Here is a 22740-nt window from a genome sequence, read left to right as displayed (position 1 = left end):
GGTTTCAAAATACAGTAGACCCCAAAATGAGAATAATGTCTAATGTTCCCCTATAAAGCATGAGAAATGGCTTCTACCTCGTTTTAAAGAAGCAACAACATTGTATGGAGGTCTATGAAGTTGTGTGGACGGTAATTAATGAGTCCCTTTTATTATAATGGTTGAAAGAGAAACGCTAATGCAACGCTGCAGATCTGGTATCTCTGTTACCACAGCAACCCATATTAAGTTACCCAGAGCCCACAGGTAGTGGACTTTACACATGGGTGGAGTGACGAGTGACGCAAGCAGCTGACAGAGCTGCTTCCTGGAGCGACACACAGGTCTAACAACATGGTGAGAGCTAAAGGTCTCTTATTTAAAATGTTTGATGTGTGTTACTTTGATCTTGGTTTGTAACATGCTTTTTGATCGTTCACTCTTCATCCTCTTCACACTCTTCATCTTGTAGGCTAAATTCTTCACTCCAGCTCAAATCAACGGTAAGAGTACGACGCAGCAATTCGTGTTTTTCTTAACATTTCTTTTGTACGTTTATAAATGAACACAGTTTTAAAAACATGTAATTGTGTTATACGTCATAAAAAATATAATTAAATATAATTGCTTGATATATTTATATATTAACTATATTAAAACATATATAAATATATCAAATAAGAATATATTATTATGTATATAGTATTAATAGTATTATTAATGGCACTAGTTTTCCAGACTCTGTTATTGTAAATACTGTAGATCAGTATTAGAGTAGTGGTACGAGAGCAGTACTCATGATAAACACATGTAATCCTCTGTGCAGAATTCAAGGAGTGCTTCTCCCTGTATGACAAGAAGCAAAAGGGGAAGATTGATGCCAAGGACCTGATCACCGTGATGAGGTGCCTGGGCACAAGTCCCACATTCGGTGAAACCCAGAGACATCTCCAAGTTCACAAAATAGGTAGAGTGAAACAAAAAGCAAAGACCTGTTTCAGTGGCAGCAGTGAAGTTATGAGCTCCACGTCTGACACATCATATCTCTCAATCGATTCATTGTTTGAAGCAAATTACCTTTCTTACAACCTATTATTATTTTGTGGCGTCTTCTTCTGTGTAGAGAAAACAGGCGAGCTGGACTTCTCTACTTTCCTGACCATGATGCACAGACAGATGCAGCAGGAGGATCCTAAGGCTGAGATCCTGCAGGCCCTCAGGATGACAGACAAGCAGAAGAAGGGACACATCACTGCCTCTGAGCTCCGAGCCAAGCTCACCAAGTTGGGCGAGAAACTCACCGACAAAGAAGGTGAAGGGAATGCTGTGACAAGTGTGATGAAATTGGGCCTTAAATGAATGGATCATCATCAAAACAATAGATTATCTACTTAAGAGTCCTCTATAAGCCTCCAAAGAAATAGCAAATATTGTCACATGGACACATTCTCCCTTATAAAAGAGAAGGTCCAGGTGAGCTGTAACACGTGAAGCCATTCTTCCATCTGCCATGCCAGTCTTTTCTCTTTCTCTTTATTATTTCAAATGGGAAAGAAAGCAACTAATGTGAACAATGGTTTCCCTTGACAACCGCAAGAGCACAAGCAAACGTGTCTTGACCTTTAGCTTGAAAAGATTTGCGCAGGCGTCATTACACAGTCGAGGAATAACGGATGACGAGACCCTTGATGGCTACGGCTGCGATTCTACCGCCTGCCTCAGAAATCTCACAGATGGCGGCGTGCCAACAGGTCGTCCTTCATGTCTTCCCAGAAGTGGTGAGATCGTGGCGAGACATGAAAACTGTATGATCACCTGTCGGCACACCAAGCACCTGTGAGATTTCTGAGAGAGGAGGTAGAGTCACAGCTGTAGAGTCACAGCTGTAGAGTCGCGGTGGGAAATGACCGCAGGCGTCAATGTCAAACAGTTTGACAATAGGAAATCATTTTTGCACAAAAACAAGCTTGCAAAGATTCTAATCACAGAATCCAAGAGCGTCCTGCAAACCAGACTTATGGAACCCAATAACCTTCAAAACATTGTCAAACTGCTAGAGGTGCTAGAGTTCATTTGAAGCCCAAAAGAGGCTGCGTAGCTCTGATGTTTACATACCGACGCCGCCATTTTGTTTGATATTCAACAATTACTTTGAATACAGCCGGAAGGAGCCCAAGCATCAAGAATGTGTCAAACCTTTTTTGAAGCTGTTGGATTAATGCAGGGACGGCTGCAGGGACACACACACACACACACACACGCAGTCTCAGCTGATGAATGTTTTTTGCTGCATATTTACATTAATCACAGCACTGCCTCTTTGCACTTTATGTTCTAATGGATGCTGTTTCCCAGTGGGGCACAGCCTCCAAAGCCATTAAAGTATCAGTCAACAACCCATTAAGGCTCAAATAGCTCCGCTCTCAACTGCAGGGCCTTAATTGTCGCCTCATCAAAGTGAGTAGTGGAGATATTCCAACTCAGTTTTGCTGTAATTGGCCGCTGCCTCTTATGATCAGTCTCTCCACTCACTGTGCGTTCAGAAGCCATTTGTCAGCTTGAAGGTAGATGGAACCGCCATCACAGCCTTTAAATAGCCATGATAAATGACCGTTAAATTGACAGTACACTTAAATCTACTGAATTGAAGTCACTTGATTTAAACTGCAACGTACAAGAGCAAAGCCTCACAGAAGCTTTATCCACTTTACTTTAAGTACTTTAAAATGGCTGAAGAGAATCATGCTGGACAGCTTCTGTTCCCGCTGTAAATTGTTCCAGGTTGAGTGGGCAGAGTAAGAAAAGGCCCTTTTACCAAGTTGTGTACTTCATGAGGGGCTGGAGAGAGAACTGAAGCCCCCGCAGCGTGGGCTGGAGCCGCACTGTTTACAACACATAATGGAGAACAAATCCAAGTTGTCCAAGGACGGACTTATAAATAATAAAAATGAAAAATCATAACTCGGTGAAAAACAGAATGAACAGATGTAGAGAGCGAGATGAGGCGATCAGGTACAAAACACCCCCATCATCCGGGAGAGGTAGGGAAGGAAGTGGCAGCAACAAGACGCCTCCTCACAGCCAAGCACAAAGAGAATTTGTCGTCCAATTTCAGTTTCCTTAAAAGGGTGGAAGTTCCCTTTACTTTATGTTTGTCTTCTTTTTTGTGGCTTCAGTCTCGCTCAGACTGTTGTGAAACAAAAACACTGTCTCCATGGCCCCTAGGGACCAATCCCGACAGACTAATCTAAAGTCGTGAGTCAGTGGATTACCTTCTTGTCACTTCTCAAGCTGTTGTCCTTCTTCTTCTCTTTCTAGTGGACGAGCTGTTCAGAGAAGCAAACGTCCGATCCAATGGAACCATCAACTATGAGGAGTTCACCCACATGGTGACGCTGCCACCTGTTGATTATTGATTATTCCAGGAGCAGGAAGCCTCAAACCTTCAGCCACACACACTGAACTCCTTGTCACATCCTTGTCACACGATGCATGAAGAGAAATTAATAATGCTTCAGTTTTCTTAGGTTTTACTCACGATTAAGTTAAAAGACATTGTAAAGCACAGAGACATTTACTGAAACGCCTCCAGTCAAAGTCACATTTGCTTCTGTTGGATTTTCAACTCAACCCAGATGGCACAGGTGTGTGTTTATGGGAATTCTGTTTGATTGTTGGCTGAATTCTGCAGTTTGACTCTTTCTGTCGAGGTACTTATGAATAATTCTGAATATTTGGTAACTTTCCTAAGAGCTATGTGTTTTGCAATCATTTCCAATAAACACCATTAGAAAATCTCTGTTTCCCAAATTTTATTTAGTGGTATAAAGCAATTATATAAATATCCATATGCAAAAATAAACACATTACTGATTAATAACAATGTTATCATTCCCTCCAAAACGTATCAGTTGTATGGCTTATGGCTTATGAAGAGTGCATTTAAATGGAGTTCAAAGTGAATATTGCTGAGAGATTCTGGAAGATGAAACACTAAAGCACCTGTAAGGAAAATGTACTGAGAGCAGAGAAGAGATGAAACCAACATACAAATCAAAGGACAAAAAGAAGCTGAACACATTAATAATAGAGTACAAAGAGAGAAACAAAGGTCTCATTTTGAAGCTGTAAAATGTCATTTTGATCAAACTGAATGCATCAATTTGAAAGTGAGTTTTTCCTGAGGACAATTCCACATGGAGATAATATTGAGATGGGAGATTTGGATTCATTGCAAGCGAATGTTTCCCTCCACCAAGCTGTCAGCTCAGAACAAAAACACATCAAACACACAAGGCAAAGGGACGTCCAGTAGCCTGTTCCCCTAAATGCACCGCCGCCTTCCTGTAAGCTCACAAGATCCTTGTTGGATCCTTGTTGTGTTGAGATTGTGATATGTCAGTCTTAGTGGCCAAATGTACACAAACGTAAACATTGTCCTGTGATGTCACACCGGCTCTGATCACGTTTTAGCTGCAGAAAACAAACAAACAAACAAACAAACAAACGTTTGACCTCCACCGTCAGTTTCAGTCACACAATCATAACAGAAAGAAAAATTGTTTGCAGAAGTTGAAGAAAACGGAATAGAGCAGAAAGCAATGCAGCTGCAAGACCAGATGCATTTTGCCTTAAGGTCATGGCCCCAATCCCACACATGTATACTCTATATTCATTAGGTTGTTATATGTCTTTGTTTACGTGTTAACCTTCAATTTAAAGTATTGACTGCACGTGCTTCCCGGGGCTTGTGGTCTTTGTAAATGCAATCACTGCAGTAAACACGAAGAGGAGCGCTATCGTTTACTGTCACTCTCACTGCTACATCGCCACTTAACTCCTGAAATGCATTCAACACCACAGACATCTGTGTGACAGCTGACTGACTGCTTTGGTCTGCTGGTGAGCTGCCTGAGGAAAGAAGGCAAGTTTGACAAAAACTTAAAAATTAGAACAGGACGGTTATATCAACTAAACAGTGACAAACAATCTCCATCACTTCCAGCAAATTCTCTCAAAATGCATGTAGCAAGGTAAAGTGTGGAGTAAAACCAGAAGAAACCTTCAAATAATCATAAAGCATGAAACACTGTACACCTGATGATCCGCCATGAATGAGAAGTGGTTTGAAAACATCTCTCCACTTTAACAACACTTAGTCTGAAACGCTGGAATTCAAATCAATTCAAATAATTCAACAGTGTATAACACAAATATCCAATGTTCCTAATATTCAAGTAGGTAAAGCACTGGGCCTGCCAATACCCGACCCAAACGTGTGTGTGTGTAGCACCAATGAGTTTCACATTTATGAGGCAAACTGGAAAGCCAATGAAAGACATTAACCGACTGTGACTGACTCATCTACCCCATCAAAGCTTTTTACAAGTTTAAAGAATTTTTAAATGTCGTATGAAGCATTTATGCTGCATTTACCTGCTTGTACCACATTAAACTGTCAGTACACTGTATCTGCCTCCCTGTTTTACCTGCTGCAGTCTAAGGAAAGCATTGTACCCACTTATCTAAGCATGTCATCACTGCATTAGGATGTTCTCTGCTGGGAGTCCTAACGTCTGCTGTGACTCTGAAACCTGGACTCATAAAAAGTCATTTTGATCAAACTACGTAATATAAAAAGTGCAAAGAAATATGTACATTCTCATTGTTTTCAAAGGAAGTAAAAGGCTATGCTGTCCTCTTTAATATTCCACAAGCTCACACGTGCAGAGATGTGTCGAGGGCCTGACTCACGGTGGGAGCTTAGTGGGGAGGACGTAAGGAAAGGAGTCGGAGCGTGCAGTTCATTTGGTTCCATTATTCACTCTCTACAGCAGGTCTGCGTGGGAGGAAATGGGCCCTGAATACAATCAGCCCTCCTGTGGGCCGCACGTGACACTTCGCCATGGATTACACCTCAGTGGCGAGGGCCGCTGTTGGCATGGGAACGCTGGCTGCAGGTTCTGCAGCACTGAGCTTGCACAGTGGTCAACTGGCAACGTCCCAGCCAGCGGAGAGTCTGACAGAAACGAGACGTCAGCCGGTCACGGAGGCAAACTGCTCCTGTGGGTGACACACACACACACACACAAACACACACACACACACACACACACACACACAGACACACACACACAGATAATGTATTCATCGTTTATTTAATTCAACACGACTGGTAAACATGAATATGAGCCTTTGGACAAAACCAGAACCCAGCAGGTAGAAGTTTGTTTTGGACTATTCTCTAAATCTCGTTTTGTTCTCCCCCTGTGGTCTACACACATTTAGTCAAACCTGATGCGCCCCCTGGTGGTACATCAGCTGACTGCGGAGGCTCAAAGCGACTGAAATCTATGTACATTGTGTCGCAACTTCGCAATGGTTTAAGTCAGAAATAGATTTAATATCCAACTGTTTTCCTTTGTGGATGGACTCTGACTTAGTGTCCTACATATTTGCACAGTACATGTACTTTATACTTCTTATATGTCTCCATTTCCTCACAGCACAGAGACTCGTGGTGCTGAGGTTTTCTTCAGTTTGCTCAGAGGCGATGACGTTTATCTCAGGTCACTAATAAACAAATGGAAGTGAAGGAAGTGTCTGGGAATCCCATCAAGTCATGTCCATGTCAAATACAAACAGACTCTGGAAGTGTTAAGACAGAAGGATGAAACACTGATTTATCATTATTTAATTAGTCAACTGCTTCCTGCCACATACTGTCCACAATGTCAACTGATCACTTGTCCAATTATTTTCCTATAGGAGCTCATCTGCATATACAGATACACAGAATGTGATCTACAGAGTGGATTATTAACCATTAAATTCCTGAAAAATACCAATTTAGATCTTTAAATTAAGTGGTAAGAAAGATATTGCATCATAACTGTCATATATATTTGTTTACATAGCTAAGATTCACCTTATAGGGACCAAGTATTCATTCACTTAAGTGATTAATTTCTGGTGCAGATGAAAAAATAAGCGATGTCAGCATAGATTAGAGTTCATAGAGTAGAAGAAGAGTTTAAGGTAATTACACTCTGTCCTCTCTCATTAGTATCATAATCAACCATTATTTAACCTTGACAGATCATTTAGGAAGGTTATGAATGTGAAATGGAGTCAAATTACAAAATAAATCTAATGACGCAGATATTGGATATTAATGGTATTTTATATTAGTGTGTAAGAGCTTAAACACACATTTCTCTGTATTTATTTAAATTCTAATTCAAATCAAACCAGAGAGTGGAGCTCTAAGGTGCAGGTTCTTGTATTCTGCCTTTCTTTGGGCCCTTCTACACTTCACTGGTTACATATTGAAGAAACTGTATTAAGAAAACTTAATCTGCTATATTTAATCTTTGTTTAGACGTTCTATAGCAGGAGTGTGAAGTTCAGCTGCTTCCTGCCAGAAGAAGTGGGTCTGAGTGCACTTTCCTCTATCTCCACCATCCACAAGAGATGAGACCTTCATCAAGAAAGAGCTGTAAATGTCCACAACTAAAGAAGTGGATCTTAATGAAATCTCTGTACACCAACAAGTAAAGTGAGAAAGATACAACTAGCACCAATGTGAAGCTGAGATCAGGCAGCTTTAGAGGTTGTAAATGGACAGATTTGCAACGTTTACATCTATAGATACAGAACAAGAACACAATGACATCTGCAAATACTATAAGAACTCAATTAACCCATGATTGTAAGGTTGAAATTGTAAAACTGTGGGTTTATGTTGGCAAAAATAGAAATCCGGGGACATTTGTGCATCGGTGTGTGCCGTCTAATTTGTGTTTGTGTTGAACCATAATCAGCTGCGAGCACAAACACACACCCCACTTGCCACAGTTGTTTTGCTTATGAGCTAATTCCCATGAACAGGCGGGGATTTGAGCGCCAATCCCATCGGCGCACAATGATTAAGCCAGAACACGACACATCTCATCAACACGTTTGCCATGTGGGAAGGCAGCCCGGTGTTTCCAGCAGCACCGCTGTGCACACAGGTCTCTACAACCCAGCCCAGTACAATCTTCACACCATCTGGTTCCTGCTCTTTCACGTCACTGCAGGCGGCTGCAGGATGGAATTGAAACAGCAGGTCAGACAGCAATTTGAGAGTGGGCAGTGTTACACTTCATAACACAGCGATCGTCTGATATCGTTGTCAAATCTGCTCCCTTGTCATCCCGTTTAAGAGCAGCCGAGTGGGCAGGCAGACGTCCCTCGGGAGTGTAGTTTACTGCTGCGGAGTAACAAATGAGGTAGGAAAACAAGCCCACACTCCCCTGTTAAGTCCTTTACAAGCTGAGTTTGGTAAATAGTTTCACCGTTTCTCAGAAGAGAGAAGTGTGTGTGAGCTGAGACGCTCTGGAGAACTGCAACACATTTACTTTCAAGAGTCTCAATAAGAGAGACAGTCAGACATTTTACACTCCTTCAGTTTAAATATTCACTCAGCTGAAGCTCTGTGATCACAGTCTGCATGTTACGTACGGAGCTATGACTTTGAGATCAGACGTTTTATATGCATCAAAGTGCAAAATGCATTCAAAGTCACACTCGGCAGGAGCTGGATGGAGTCTGAGGCGTGAAAGGTTTAAAGATGAAGAGATAATGATTTCCAAGAACCTTCCATTCCCGAGATAACACTCTTCCTTCCTGACACAGGCATGTCAACAGCGCCACCGTCAGGTCAAAGGGCACAACATGTTTCCTGCAGTATGTGTGATGTGAGTGGACGTGGCTGCTGCTCTGAGATAAGCTGCTAATCCGCTGCTCTGATCTGGTCGGTGAAATGACTCCCTACTCCCTGCCTGAGGTGACGCTCTGAGCCACAGCTACAACAGCTTCACCCAAGTCATTACAATCTGGAACCACTTATAAAAAGAGCAGCCAGATGTTGTCACTGGTGGTCACATCCACCTGTTTGCTGTCCATAGATTGCGTCAGAAGAGGGGAAATCCCATCAACCCTCATCTGCTCTCAATGGCTTAGCTCAGCGTTCTGCTGACCTGGTCAAGTCTGGGATTCACCCTGATTGCCTCATTGAAGAGGACACAGATATGTTCCTTCTTATGTCAAGCAATTACAAAGAAACGGCCCAGCTTGCAGCATTTCCAGTGTTGTGACATCAGTGGGGCACAGAGGTCACAGCTGCAAATCTATACACAGCATTTCCTGTGCGCAAGTCCCCCCCCCCCCCCCCCCCCCCCCCCCCCCACCATGTCTATGACCTACTCCCCAATCCACGCACACACACACACACACACACACACACACACACACACACTCCAGAATGCCTCATATAGAACAGTAAACAACGAAAGGAGGTAGTGGGTCGGGAGATTTCCACTGTGCGCCTCATTCACTGTAAGAGCTTGAGCGACCGCGGCTGCGTCTTCAGTTTCATTGCCAGTGTTTTAAAGTATCTTTGCAGGAATTGTCAACGATGCTTATTCCAGCACGCCGAGCGGACGAGCCTGTGAATAAACAAGCTGAATGTGAAGCCGGGTGAAAGGCTGCTGAGTGATGTACACTTTGACCTTTCAGACATTTGCAAATTGTGAGATACAGCATCGCCTCCATATGACTGATAAAGCATAATCATACGGATGACTGACCTTTGAATATTTGTGCTAAACAAGCACGAGGCACAGCCAAAGCTTTGACCTTCACTGCTTTTAGCGTCTCCCTCAGCTTTTGTTGTCTCCTTGCACATAAACACAAACCTACAAGGTCGCTGTCACTGCATACTAATAATAATACTAATGAATGTAACATCGATCTTCATCCTTGAGTTACTCAAAGGTTTACTAAGTGTTCTATTACAGTGCAGATAAAGGCCTGCAAACTCGCTTTAAGTGCACTAAGCTTTCATCTATCCATCCATCGATTCTCTACACACACACTCTTTCTCTGCAGTACTCCACACACAGGGACACACTCATCTCTGGTTTGGTCTTTACATAGCGCTTGTTAATAATAATGAAAGGATGAAAAGATGACGATGAGCTTTTCCTTTGAGCTGGTCTCACAGGTGAGCTCCTCCTGGATGAAGTGGAGCATGAAGCTTCCTCAGCTCACTTGGATCAGTAAATAGAGGAACCACATGTTATGCAGGTACAGAAAATTATCCCAATTAACTTTTCCTTACAGCTCTTCCAGGGTCAAATGCTGTGGCGTATACAAGAGCCATACATCTCACAGGAAACTTTAGTTTAAAGGACACATAATTTTCATTTACTGGAAGGTCCACTCTGTTGTGTTCTGTCTGTAAAGATGATGCTTCTCCAAGGACATTTCATTCGTACATTGGACAATGGAACGCCAGGTGTCTTTCTAGTTTCTGTATGAATATGGCTGCACAACCCTCAGCCTGCTCATAAACATCACACTAAAAATGCACAAACATTTCTGAAAAGCAGGGCAGAAAGGCCCTGACTGAAGGCCACTCAGGAACACTTAAGCAAACCTTTGGGTTGGGCTGACTGGATGACATTCTGCAGGTATAACTAGAAATGAATGAATAAAGTCCAAGAGGTTCAAAGAGAAAGAGGAAATACAAGGCTACAGGCCACTGACACACACACACATGTACGTACATACATACATGCATTCTGAATAGAGTTCCAAACAGACATTCTTCTTTATAGCTTCCGCAAGGACATTGTGTGTAGACGAAGATGACGGCATGCAATTGTGGATGTTGGCATAAAGCAGAGCTTTCACTCAAATTCTTCCAAGGACACTTGGACGTCAAAAGTCACATATTCATTGATCCATTATAATCAAATATCTTCTATATACTGAAGTGGTGAAACTAGAATGACTTTGGAAAGAAGCAGACAAACCTCCACACTCACCCACTCACCTGCCTTACATCACAGTAACTGTTGCCTTGTAAGTGACAGCACAGAGTAACATTCAGTTCACTCAATATAATAATGATTAGAGCGCCTGTGCTGCCGTTTAAGTTAGATGGCCTCCATACGTACACAAAGTCAAAACTCAATTCTGCGCCCACCTCGACCCACTCTAATCCTTTTTCTACTTGGAGGGTCTTGCTGTCGTTAGTGTAGAACTTTAACACGTGTACTTTCCTCTAAAGCCCTTTGAGACATGTGTTGATACTGGGCTATAGGAATAAAGTTGACTTGACTTGAGACACACAGCTACTAAGCACACATGTGTCACATAAGAGCCAGCGTTCAGAGGGTCACAGGCCAATCAACCTGGTGCTGAGGCTAAGCACGAGCCTGAGATGACTAATAGTATGAGACCAGCGGAGATGCACATGCATCGGCTCGTGCTCATTGGATCCAATTTGTGCTTTGTGTTTACAGACACATGCATGTGTCATGTGAAGGATCTGATCACGCAGCCTGTTGGCAGTTTGACACGTGGTCACAGCACCAGGGTCACACACACCTATTCGTAGTGGCATTTCCTTTGACTGATTTCTGGAGGGCAGGGAGCATAACAAGCATCTACATTCGATGAGAGCCAAGTTGCAGACAAAAGCACACACACTGCGCCAGCTCGGCAGCCGTTAAGAGCAATGATTGAGTTGGTGTATTGTGTTTTATCAATGAGTCCCTCTGGCACACTTACACAAGCAGCAGGTTATATGAAATGTCAAACTGGCCTGATTGAGCTTGCGTCCTCAACACTGGCAGCACAAAAAGCCTTTCAATTGTGAAAATCAAGAAAGGCTACACAGGAGCGAGGCGTGGTACTGCTTTGTTTCATTCAAGGCCTGTGTGCTGCAGATTACAAGACCAGTACAAGACTCAGTCATGCGTGGAAAGAAAGAGTACTAAGTCCTTGAACAAAGTAAATACAGCAAATGGAGAAGTTGTGAGGTATATACAGTATGTATTTATATAGATTACCTGAGCATCTTCATTTTGGACAACTTCTACTAACCTGCACCATCTAATACATGTGTGATACATGTGGTTTTGTTTAATGATACATTTTTAGTTTTGGCATTATGTGGCGTTTTAGAAAGATCAAAAAGGTTTGCTTCATTTAATTCAACTGTAAAGGAACACATGAGTCTTAAAAAGATATGACATCATTAAAGTTGTGTTGCCAGCTCACTCCAGATGCATCTGGCCAATCAGAGCAGAGAGCACTGTGGAGCATGAAGGAGACTACATCTATCTGCAGACGCCTGCTTTCAATCACAGCCGTGCTGCAGAAAGTGGATTCGTGAAAGAATCACAAAAGTTTCAAAATACTCCCTGACATGAAAATATGAAGACATATCCATATAATATGTCCAATCTCTGCATGTACACGCTGCAGCTGTGAGCCACTGTTTGTTTTGACTGTGTTTCTATTTCCAAAGAAAGTACGGACAAACAGGCACAGGTTAGACACATTCATACATTTTCACAATAACCCAAAAAAAAACAATTTGGAAGACATTGAAGTTTTTCCCAGTACACGTCCAGGTCATCTTGCCGTTGGTTAGAATGTTCCCATTAGGCTGCATGCATGACATCTCTGACAGGATGTGAATTGAAAATCATGTTCCCAGCGGAGAAAAGAAGAAAAGAACAAGCTCCAGTGTTCCGTTTAGATAGATGAGGCTTTCGATTTCATATTTATTTTGCCGCATTAGACTTGTTGTTATGATTTCAGCCTGCTTCCAAAAACATCCTGGACATTCTAACATGATAAAAGAGCATAAAACATCTAATGTCTGATTGTTCCAGTGCCACAAAGTACAACACGAAAAACCGCAACGTCCTCTCAGATGAAAGATTACACACAGAGTCAAAGATGTCACCTTTTCCACCGAGCATTATCTATTTATGATAACACTTCTGCAGCCGTGTCCCTTCAAAATGTCAGCTCGGCCTGCTTTCACTCCACAACAGGTCGCCTTCAGCACAACACGGCGATCTCACATCTGATAGAAAACACAAATGCCACTGACAACCAAAATCAGACAGAAAATTGACTTTTGTCCAATTACAACAGATAATATTGACTATAAAAGGGGATGAGAAAAGGTTTATTTTTGCAGAATAATAGGATTTGTTTAAAGGAAAAAGCCTTTTATCTACTTAACAACAGAATAGAATATAACAATCACATAAAAGGACTTAAAACATATTATTCCCACTGTCAGACTCTAAACATGTCCAAAGCCTTTGTCCTGTGCTGAGTGTCGACCAGGAGCCATAATAGCCATAACAATTATCCAGTCAGGTCCAGAGTTACAATTCATGCTTGGAACTATTCTCCACTGCACCGTCATACATATTTGATGCAGAGGAGGTTAGATGCCTTTGTTATTTTGTCACTGTGAGGCTCTGTGAAGTGTTTTTGAAGTTTTTGTAGGATGATGACAGTCTGTGGCACTTAACATTCATCTTATAATCTAATCTGTTCAATCAACCGACAACTGATGCTGAAAGCCCGAGCAGGAGAAGCATCCGCCATTAGAATATAATGATTGTTGCATCAGACGAGGAGGCTTTCAGATGACTTCTATGCTCCCTGCTGGATGAATGATCCTTTTCAGGGGAGACAATACACGCAGCAGGCCGTTCCCTGGGCTGAATAGTTGCTTTGATTTCAGATAGTTTCTACTTTAACTGCATTTGAAAGAAAAAAGTTCCATCTCTCATGTGACCCGGATGACAAAGAGCATCTTTGACTCTGCCTGCGGTCAGACTTTCCACTGGAGGTGTGACGTGCTGCACCATTAGAGGAGCCCAGTGATATCAATGCTGCTGTTGATGGTCAGTCTGAGCCCAGCTGGGAACATTCTACCCCTGAAGTGCAGCAGGCTTTTCCCTGATTGTGGGTGTGAGTTGCAGCCTTTTTCGATTTACTATTTACATCTCCTCCCCTGTGCCTGAACAGATTTATGATTACAAAGCAGGCTTATATAGGTGAATTTACTGCACTGATGAAAGGAATGGGTGTATAACTGCTGCTCAGAGTAATCACCCCCCCTCTCCTACGCTTCTATCTTTGACATTTCACTAAGCGACCACTCTGACCCGTGTAGTAGTATCAGTACAATCAGCATCAGCACAGGCCGACCACCATCAGCACTGGAGGGAAATTACAATGTAACCACAAGCCTCGGGATCTAAGCTCAAACCATTACTTTGAGTGAAATGCATCTTGAAATGAGCCCTAACAGCTGAGCTGCAACCACTTCACACGCCGGACCAACCTCTGCTCATATTGGAGTGAAATAACCCCTAATTATGGCTGTCAATTTCTAACAGAGGGAATAGGGAAACCTGAACACACACACCTGACCTCTTTCTGCCCATGTTAGGACCTATGGATTTAGATTCATTTGTAAAAGGAAACTGTGTTAGTGTAACTAACTGTAATTGTGTGTAGACAGAGTACAGTACAGATGTGTGCAGACTGGACTGATGCTGTAAAAATATCAGGTATTAAAGTACCAGTATCTCAATTACAATAACTATTAAATACTAATGACATACTGGGATGATTTGACAGCAGCTGTGATTGAGCTCCAGGACCTTTCTCTCCTTTCCTCCTCCTCATTTTCCTGTGTGTCATTGCTGCCTGATTGATTTTCTTCATACCATTGACCCTCGGATAGGTGAGTGAGTGACGTCTCTGTGCTGTCAGCCTGACTCAGACCCCCACAGCTGTTTTTACTGTCAAACCACAGTGTAGTTTAGTGTTCAGAGGCAGAGGAACACGGTGAGATGAATGATGGAGTAATGAGAGTTGTGTCAGTAATCGTCTGATCTGACGGCTGCATTCAAACACCCACAGTGTCAAGAAGATTGGACACTTTGTGAGTTGTATTCATTTGATGATTCAGTTGTGTGCCCTTAGTGATAAAGGCTCAATGTTACTATGACTGCAAATTATATATTCACAACACTGTGGCAAAGAAAATTTAACTTTAAGAGAATTTAGTCTGCACTGGCCCTGCTTTATAAATATAAGATGAACATAATAGCCCCACAAGAATGGGAATTGTCAAACTAAATAATGGAGTCCAAGCCTGAATATTGTACATATCCAGATATTGTATACATATGCATATGAATGCATACGTATATATTCAGAAAAGTCCAAAAACCCCACACAACAACAACTCAACTCAAATCTCCTTTGGGATCGGATCTTTTTTTCATGGTCCCACTGGATTGCTTGGGAGTGTGTGTGTGTGTGTGTGTGTGTGTGTGTGTGTGTGTGTGTGTGTGTGTGTGTGTGTGTGTGTGTGTGTGTGTCTGTGTGTGCTCCCAAGCAGTCTATGAAAGAAGGATCCGTGTGTGGACTGTGAAACACACTGACTGAAAGCATAGCACCAAAACTAGATTCCCTCAACAACAACACATAGTGGTAAAGAGAATCCCTCTCTTCTCTCTCTAGGGTCCAATCCCTATGATAGGATCCTGTAACCCCAATGTTTGTGATGTTTTTCATCATCATGTTTTCTCTCTCTCATGCTGCTGCCTATGAGCGTGAGGGTTGCAGTAACACTACACACCCAGGGCCCAGTGTGACATCACACACTCCATTCTGCAAGAAGCAAAACCGCTCCTGCGAAGGGACTCAAGTTTCAGAAAAACAGAGAAGTTATTGTTTTCTCTCTCATGAATGATTAAAACTCTGTCAGGCTGCACCACAGGACTGACGAGACGATGCTGCCTTCATGTGAAATCCGTTTCATTATGTAAAATAATAATATCATCCTGAATCTGTTGAATCTGTTGTATCATTTCAACTGAGACAAGGTTTCTGACAAACATGATTGTTGAGTGTTTTCTTACAAAAGATGAAGAAATGTAATCAGAGCAGCGATGCCTCTGACACGCTGTTAAGAAAAGAAACGTTTCAAAAAGCTGAAAATATTCTGACTCTTGTATTTGTTAGATCAAAATCATTTGCATTTAATCATTTTTAATGGATTTTCCCAGCAGTATGCCAAAGTTTCTGATCGAGACAACAGACAACAGAGACAAATGTAAGAGTCCAGCGTCGCCCAGGGAGACTCACAGTCCCTCATCTACATGTTCCTACAAATAAAGCCATCCCTCTCTTCTTCTTCATATTCATGCATTACATTCTCCTATCTGGACGAGATCAATAAGCCAGAGGAGCGTCTGTGTGGACCACGGAACAGGAAGGTCTTCATTTGAGCCGAATACCAAACCAAACTATGCCAGCAGAATTCTGAATTCAACATTTTCAAAAACCAAATCTGACATTCTGTGAAGGAATCCTGCTGCAGCTCATAGAGGATAGGATACATAAATCAAGACCAACAGCTTATCTGGAGGTGTATTTTTCACTAAAGGGTCTGATCTTAATAAGAAATGAAGCCCTTACTTAAGATAAGCTGGAACTCAGTGACACATGAAACCAAAGACTGTGAGCTCCTGAAGCATGGAGTCCATTGGGAGGAGCACTGACCACGCATGCTAAAGCCACATATAGTGTTTAAAATGGGATGAATAATAAGATCTGCACTCGCCCGTTACAGCACACATGATTGCTCCTTTCATCACTTTTCCCTCTTATGCAAACCAAGCTTCTTGTTTAAGAAAACACACTTCTGCTACATAATTAAGTTTCAACACCAAACAGGCCCTGCTAAGAGATCTGTAAGAGGGGAATTGTGTTGATAATGATGAAACACACACACACACACACACACACACACACACACACACTCCTGTTGCCAAACTAAAATAAGTCTATACAAGTCTATGTTTTTAATGTGTAAGGAGTTAGTTTGCTTTTATTGGAATAAAAATGAGGCATTACAAGAATCATTACAGAATTCTTGGTGTCAAAATGAATTCTGTGTTTGGGATTGTTGCAAGCTTCTCTCTTCTGCTAACAGTCCATTAAATGAAAGCTATTTAACGCAGGGTTGAGTGACCATCCCAGTGTAATGACACTGACCTGAGCTGCCTTCTTAGCTGCATGACACAGAGGGTCAGTGAAGCTCCAGTCCTCAGCTGATAACACGGATAACTAAAGAGTTTCATCATTTCTCCTGACACATGCCTCTCTCAGCTACCAACCTTCTGAGGAATGTTTTCATTATTCTGTTTACAGGGTGGATCAGGACTTGAGTGGATCTACACGACCTCCACCTCTGCTGCCAACGCTGCAGTGCAAACCTGCGTTCAGCCAATCAAACGCCGCCTTCAGTCAATCACACTCCTGACTAGAGCCAAAAGTTTGGACTCATCAGTTTTAGCTCAAAATTTATTTCGAAATTGCGTAATTTACTTTCAAAGTATCCCTTGACATCGTGTTCCTGTGCTTCATTTCTGATCCTTATTAAGCTTTGGTGTCCACATCCTGCCGCTTCCCTTCAGTCCTCCGGGCACATGTGAGGGCCCACATGTGAGGGCAGAAGGCCTGGGCATCTGGGAGAACCGCCAGAGACCGTGTAGTGTGTTACATGCCAGAGTGAAAATGTGTAGTTGTGTGGGTTTCCAAGCTGTCAGATAATATTAATTACTGTACATGTATATATATGTAGCATCCTTTGAATATAAAGTAGGGCACTGTTGGGCCCTTATCTGGAATGTATTTCAAAAGCCTGTGGGTCACTTCTGATGCCTGCTATTCAGAAGGGAATAAGTTAAGCACGGCCTTAAGGACCTTATATAATATATATAATGCTCATTATGTATAGAATCACAGTTATATTCCACTGTTGACTGAAGGAAGTGCAATTCCTTCTAATTATGTCAGGAATTTTAATGATATTGATTGTTGTGAATTGCGTACAATTGAATTAGGTAGGTTTGACAATCGGAAGGTCAACCATCAGATTCAGTCCGGCCAAGCAGGAAACACACACTGATGCTGTTCAACACTCGCTCACTCTCCTCTGATGTTGTCTTTGTGTGCAGACAGGTCCAATCAAACCTTTCAGTGTAGTTAGTTGAGTTGAGTTAGGGCTCACTCACCAGAGGGGGCGCTCTCACACTCTTGTAAGTTACACTTCTGGACCTCTTCTGGCTGAGTCTCAGCGTCGCACTGCGCTCGCTCCACCTCCTCTTCCTCCGTCTCAGCTTTTGTGTCGACACATTTGACGAGTCGACGCTTCACTCCACCGCCACAAGAAGCCGAACACTGTCGGAGACAAAGAACTCCATGAGAACTCACACACTCGACACAAATCATGTGGGAGGAAAAAACCTGGACAAAAGCATATCAGCAAACTGCGTGTGTGTGTTTAAAGGTAATTCTATAATATCATATTATGATAGTTGGCCTTCATGTGCTGAATTATGAATATGTGGTATAAATACAGCAGGCGTGTGTGTGTGCGTGTGCATGTTGAGAGTGTGTGGCTGAAAGAGCTTCATCTCAGGGGTCTTTTGTCACTGCTGCTGTGGTGCAGGAATTAAAAAGGCACATTAACACAATCTCTGTGTGTGCCGGCGAGGGGGCGGAGCCAGGAGAGAATGACCTAAAGGTGAATCAACGGTCCAGAAGCCCCCGAGGGGTCGAGTCATTACTGGATGATGAATATGAGTGTGAGCTGCAGGGTGTCGCTTCCCCGTATACACCCAGTGTGAGGATTAATTATTGCCTTTGTGGCAAAAAAAACTCCTTTTCTCATACAACCTTGACTTTGAGTGGCTCCTTCTCATTCTACATGCAGACATACTTTCTGATTAACTTTCTTGTATAATTTGTTCAATGTCCTTTATCTCCCCACTGTAATGGTTCATTATGAGAGTCAGAGAGAGAGAGAGAGAGAGAGAGAGAGAGAGAGACGTTTACGTTTCTTCTGTTTCGTTTTTGTCGGTATTTCAGATTTGAATTCTGTTTTTAAGCTGGTTTTTACTCCACATATTATAGATATGCACGGGGTTAAGATTAGAGACACGATCCACATTTACTCCAAAAACACGCAGTGATGATAGTTCCATGGGGCATAAACACACACGACAAGGCCCCAGATGTCATGCCAACAGAGTCAAGATCATAAGAACTCCAGCTGAGGTTGGAAACCCAAAGATATGAAATGATGAAGATCTGAACAGAATTCTCAGGTTTTTCTAAATTTAGTTGACATATGTATCAGTTTTATAACGCCATGTTGTCTGTCTGTGTGTGTGTGTGTGTGTGTGTGTGTCTGTGTGTGTGTGTGTGTGTGTGTGTGTGTGTGTGTGTGTGTGTGTGTGTGTGTGTGTGTGTGTATAGTACCTGACCCCAAGCTCCAGTGAGCCACTGGGCACAAGGCTGATTATTACAAGTCTGGATGCTCTGGGGCAGAAGGTCCCTGCCGCATCCGTTTTCCTCTGGACAAGTTACGATGCGCTGCTGCTCGCCTCCTCCACACACTTCAGAGCACTGAGAAGCGCACGCACACACACACACACACACACACACACACACACACACACACACACACACACCGCAAACATATACAATAATCCAGTATTTGTATCAACAGTACATAATGTACATTAATGTAGGATTGAGTCAGTTTCTTGATTGACAGTATGGGATTAGGGGAAAGATCAGTAAGAAACACTAACAGGTCTTTAAAAATGTGATGTTTGACCTTTTGAGTCCTGAGGATGAACAGAATCCTGATGTTTTGATGCTTGAGTATCTAAAGCCATTGTTGCATTCTCTCTACATTTAGCTGCTTGATGTTACTCACTTGTCCCCATGAGGAGGTGTACCAGTCCAGACACGGCTGAGGGTTACAGGGCATGTGGGTTCGCGGCCTGGAGGACATGGCCCGGCAGTGGAAAGGCCTGAGAGCCCTTTGGTCCCGCATGTCAAAACACTGGACATCTCGGATTTGAGCGCCGCCATCACAGTTGTTGGAGCACTGACATCAGACAAGGCAGGAATATTATTCAATCAGGAAGCAACTGGTAACTGTAAGTATTGGACGACCCAAAAGAACATTATCATCAGATGAGTGGTCTAACCTTACTCCATTCCCCTGTTCTCCATATGGAGCAGGGGCGCAGGTAGCACCGCTGAGCCGGGACGGGCCTCTTGGCTGGGTCGCAGTCAGAGTCCGAGCCAGTGCTGCAGCCCATCGCCCTCCAGATGGCACCCAGACCACAGCTGGTGGAGCACTGCCACAAAAAAAAAAAAAAAGGCATTTTTGTCCATTGACGTAGATTCAGATTTGGTATTGTAATTGTAACTGTATGCAGATTTCCTTGCATGGTTGAAGGAAGCAAACAAAATGAATGGCTGGACACATTGTATTGACATTAGCTGCTTTAGTTCTGGGAGAAAAAGCTTCCGCCAAAGAATCTAATCTGTGAGCCAGGATCTGAATTTGAGATTGTGTTCATAGAGAAAGCAGATTGAGGCGTGAATGGTGAGAACACAGCTGTGCTTTGTTCCACCCCCGAACAACACCAGAATGTGTGGAATTTGTGCCAACTCACTGTGCTCCAGTTGCCGGTGACCCAGTAGGCAGATGTAGTGATTTGTGAGGAGGCAGAGGTTTGGGCGGATGTTGGCTCCGTGACCTTCCATGGAACCGCTTGACCGGTCGGCGAGCTGGACGTGGCGAGCCTTGGCGACGGCGTGTGTGGTGTTGTTCTGGTGCTATGCGGAGCAGATGCCGATGTGGGCGTTGAGAGCTGATCTGGACTTCTGCTGCCACTGGGTCTCGCCGTGAGGGGAACGCTCATTACATCGTAGGCAAAATCAGTTGTAACATGTGATGGTACCTGAATGGTGGCATCTGTTCCAGTTCTTTCAATCAAGGTAGGTTCTGTTGGTACCTGTTCTGTTGTAGATGTTGGTGAGGGCTGTGTGCCTCTGTCCAGTTGTGTAGTAGGTAAGAAATCTGTTCCAGTTATCCATGAGGTGTCCTCGGAGGTCTCGAGCTTACCTGAGCTTGTCGCAAAGGGAATGGGGACTGAGGTGGATTTCTCAGAGACAGGAGGTTCGGTCATCTTGAGGTCTTGATCAGTTTCACTTACATTTCCCTGCTTATTGGCATTTGTATCCATATCAAAGGAAGTTCCGTCAAAGTCAGTATCCTCCAGTACGGTGGCAGATGGAGACATATCTAATAACACACTGGTTGTCTGAGGTATTTCGTCCACTTGGATTGGGTGACTGGCCGGAAGTTCAGTATCAGGTGAGGGCGAGCCTAATGGTGGTTCTGGACTCTCCACATTTCCTTGGGATCCAGACATGTCCGGTGCTAATGTGACTTCCTCATTGTCAATGTTGCCGAGATCAAGATCCTCCATCTCCTCTGCACTCACTGCTGTAGGTACGACGCCACTAGTCCGGCTGCCATCAGTGGTAGCAGCAGATTGCCCCTCGTGTTCCACATCCTGTGTGGGCTCCTTTGTAGTGAGATTGCTGTGTTTCGCTTTTAGCTTTTGTGAAAACCTAGTAGCAGGAAATGTCGGTGAGGGAGTGGTGGACACAGGCAGGAGGTAATCCTCAGAGAGAAGAACATCCTGGTCATCTGAACTCTTTGTCGTAGATTCCTTTGTTCCATTGTGCTCGATGTTGCCTAGGTTTGTGTCTTGTGGATCTTCAGAAATGGCCTTTGGAAGCGTAGAAAAGGAGTTGGCCACAGGGGGAGCTGTTGTCTTGGCCTCCTGCTGGGGGTCAAGTGTGTGATCGTCCCCTCCCTCTATCCCGTTGCTTCCAGAGTCAAAGTCATTTGACAAGTCTTCATGAAAGTTGATGAAGTTATAGTCATAGTAGAAATCATCTACCTGAACAGTGTTTTCAAAAGAACCGTCGATATTGTCGAGGTTATTATGGTACGAGAAATCTGCTTCAACAATGTTATTCAGGTCGTTGTGTGTCCATGGCTGGGCTCTGGTGGTGTGTTTGGGAACAGGGTTGACTTCAGGAATGGAGTTGATTTCGTTGAGAACTTCTTTACTTGACCAGCCACTTCCAGACAAGTCGCTGCCTCCAAAGTTATCCAGCACCTGTGGACATTCCTGGGGGCTGCATGTGCTCACGGCGACGGGTTTCTTCTGCGGGTCACAGTCCACACCTGTGTTTCTTGAACAGGTTACATTCCGGAGACGTACTCCACTTCCACAGGTAATTGAACACTGTGGGAAAGACAGAATAATGATACAGTACATGTTCCTGAAAGAGTCTGACATCTTGAACTCATTTCAAATAAACAGTAACATGAATCAGCAGAGGAGAAGCTTATATTCGCACACTGACTCACCTTTGACCAGTTACCAGCGATCCAGTCAGCTGGGCAGGGGATGTGGGTGTTGCAGGAGGAGATTGAGACGGGTCTGGGCGTGTGTTTGCACGCGCTGGGCTGCAGGGCTTTCTGCTCGTCCACACTTACTGACTGGATGCACATCACCATCCTTTTAGCCAAGCCGGAGTTCCCGCAGCTCGATGTGCATTTCTGCCATTCGCCCACCGACCATCTACACAACAGATGCAAACAAACAGTCCCAATGAAATGATGCATTTATGAGGGAGGAAATGTTTTACATCTGCGCAAATGCAAATGAACACATACAGCTTCTATGGATTATGTGTAAAAGCTAAAGCTATCTCTCTGTCTAAACGCAGTAGAGAGAATTAACTACAGACAACTTTCTAAGGAGAAAACTGTTTCTAACTATTCCCAACTTCTCAAGTCATCACATATTCAACAACATCAGCTAAATTTATTCTACCATCGAAAATCTAATTGTTTTGAAATTGTTGTGGGTTTTTTTTTAATAGAAAAGCATTCACACACACACACACACACACACACACACACAC

General features: G+C 43.2%; 2 protein-coding genes across 2 annotated transcripts in view; one reads left to right on the top strand and one right to left on the bottom strand.

Moving 5' to 3' along the window:
• Positions 1–261: 261 nt before the first annotated feature.
• On the top strand, positions 262–3778 carry calml4a (calmodulin-like 4a). Its single transcript, XM_076155880.1, has 5 exons — positions 262–336; positions 452–482; positions 806–946; positions 1103–1291; positions 3298–3778. Exons 1-5 carry the CDS (start codon positions 334–336, stop codon positions 3393–3395), a joined length of 462 nt encoding a protein of 153 aa, XP_076011995.1. The 5' UTR covers positions 262–333; the 3' UTR covers positions 3396–3778.
• A 526-nt stretch (positions 3779–4304) lies between these two features.
• adamts7 (a disintegrin-like and metallopeptidase (reprolysin type) with thrombospondin type 1 motif, 7) overlaps positions 4305–22740 on the bottom strand; it is a 51008-nt gene continuing 32572 nt past the window's right edge. The window contains exons 18-24 of the mRNA XM_076155757.1: positions 22181–22394; positions 20406–22055; positions 19932–20084; positions 19655–19828; positions 19192–19338; positions 17943–18108; positions 4305–6042 (exon numbers count right to left, since the gene is read on the bottom strand). Coding sequence (XP_076011872.1) covers positions 5897–6042; positions 17943–18108; positions 19192–19338; positions 19655–19828; positions 19932–20084; positions 20406–22055; positions 22181–22394 — 2650 coding nt within the window. The 3' untranslated portion in view covers positions 4305–5896. The remainder of the gene's footprint in view (positions 6043–17942; positions 18109–19191; positions 19339–19654; positions 19829–19931; positions 20085–20405; positions 22056–22180; positions 22395–22740) is intronic.

Source organism: Genypterus blacodes, unplaced genomic scaffold, assembly GCF_046128005.1.
Source record: "Genypterus blacodes isolate CSIRO-AG114 ecotype Tasmania unplaced genomic scaffold, CSIRO-AGI_Gbla_v1 ptg000067l_1, whole genome shotgun sequence".
NCBI lineage: Eukaryota > Metazoa > Chordata > Actinopteri > Ophidiiformes > Ophidiidae > Genypterus > Genypterus blacodes.
This window is presented reverse-complemented; position numbering and strand designations above follow the sequence as displayed.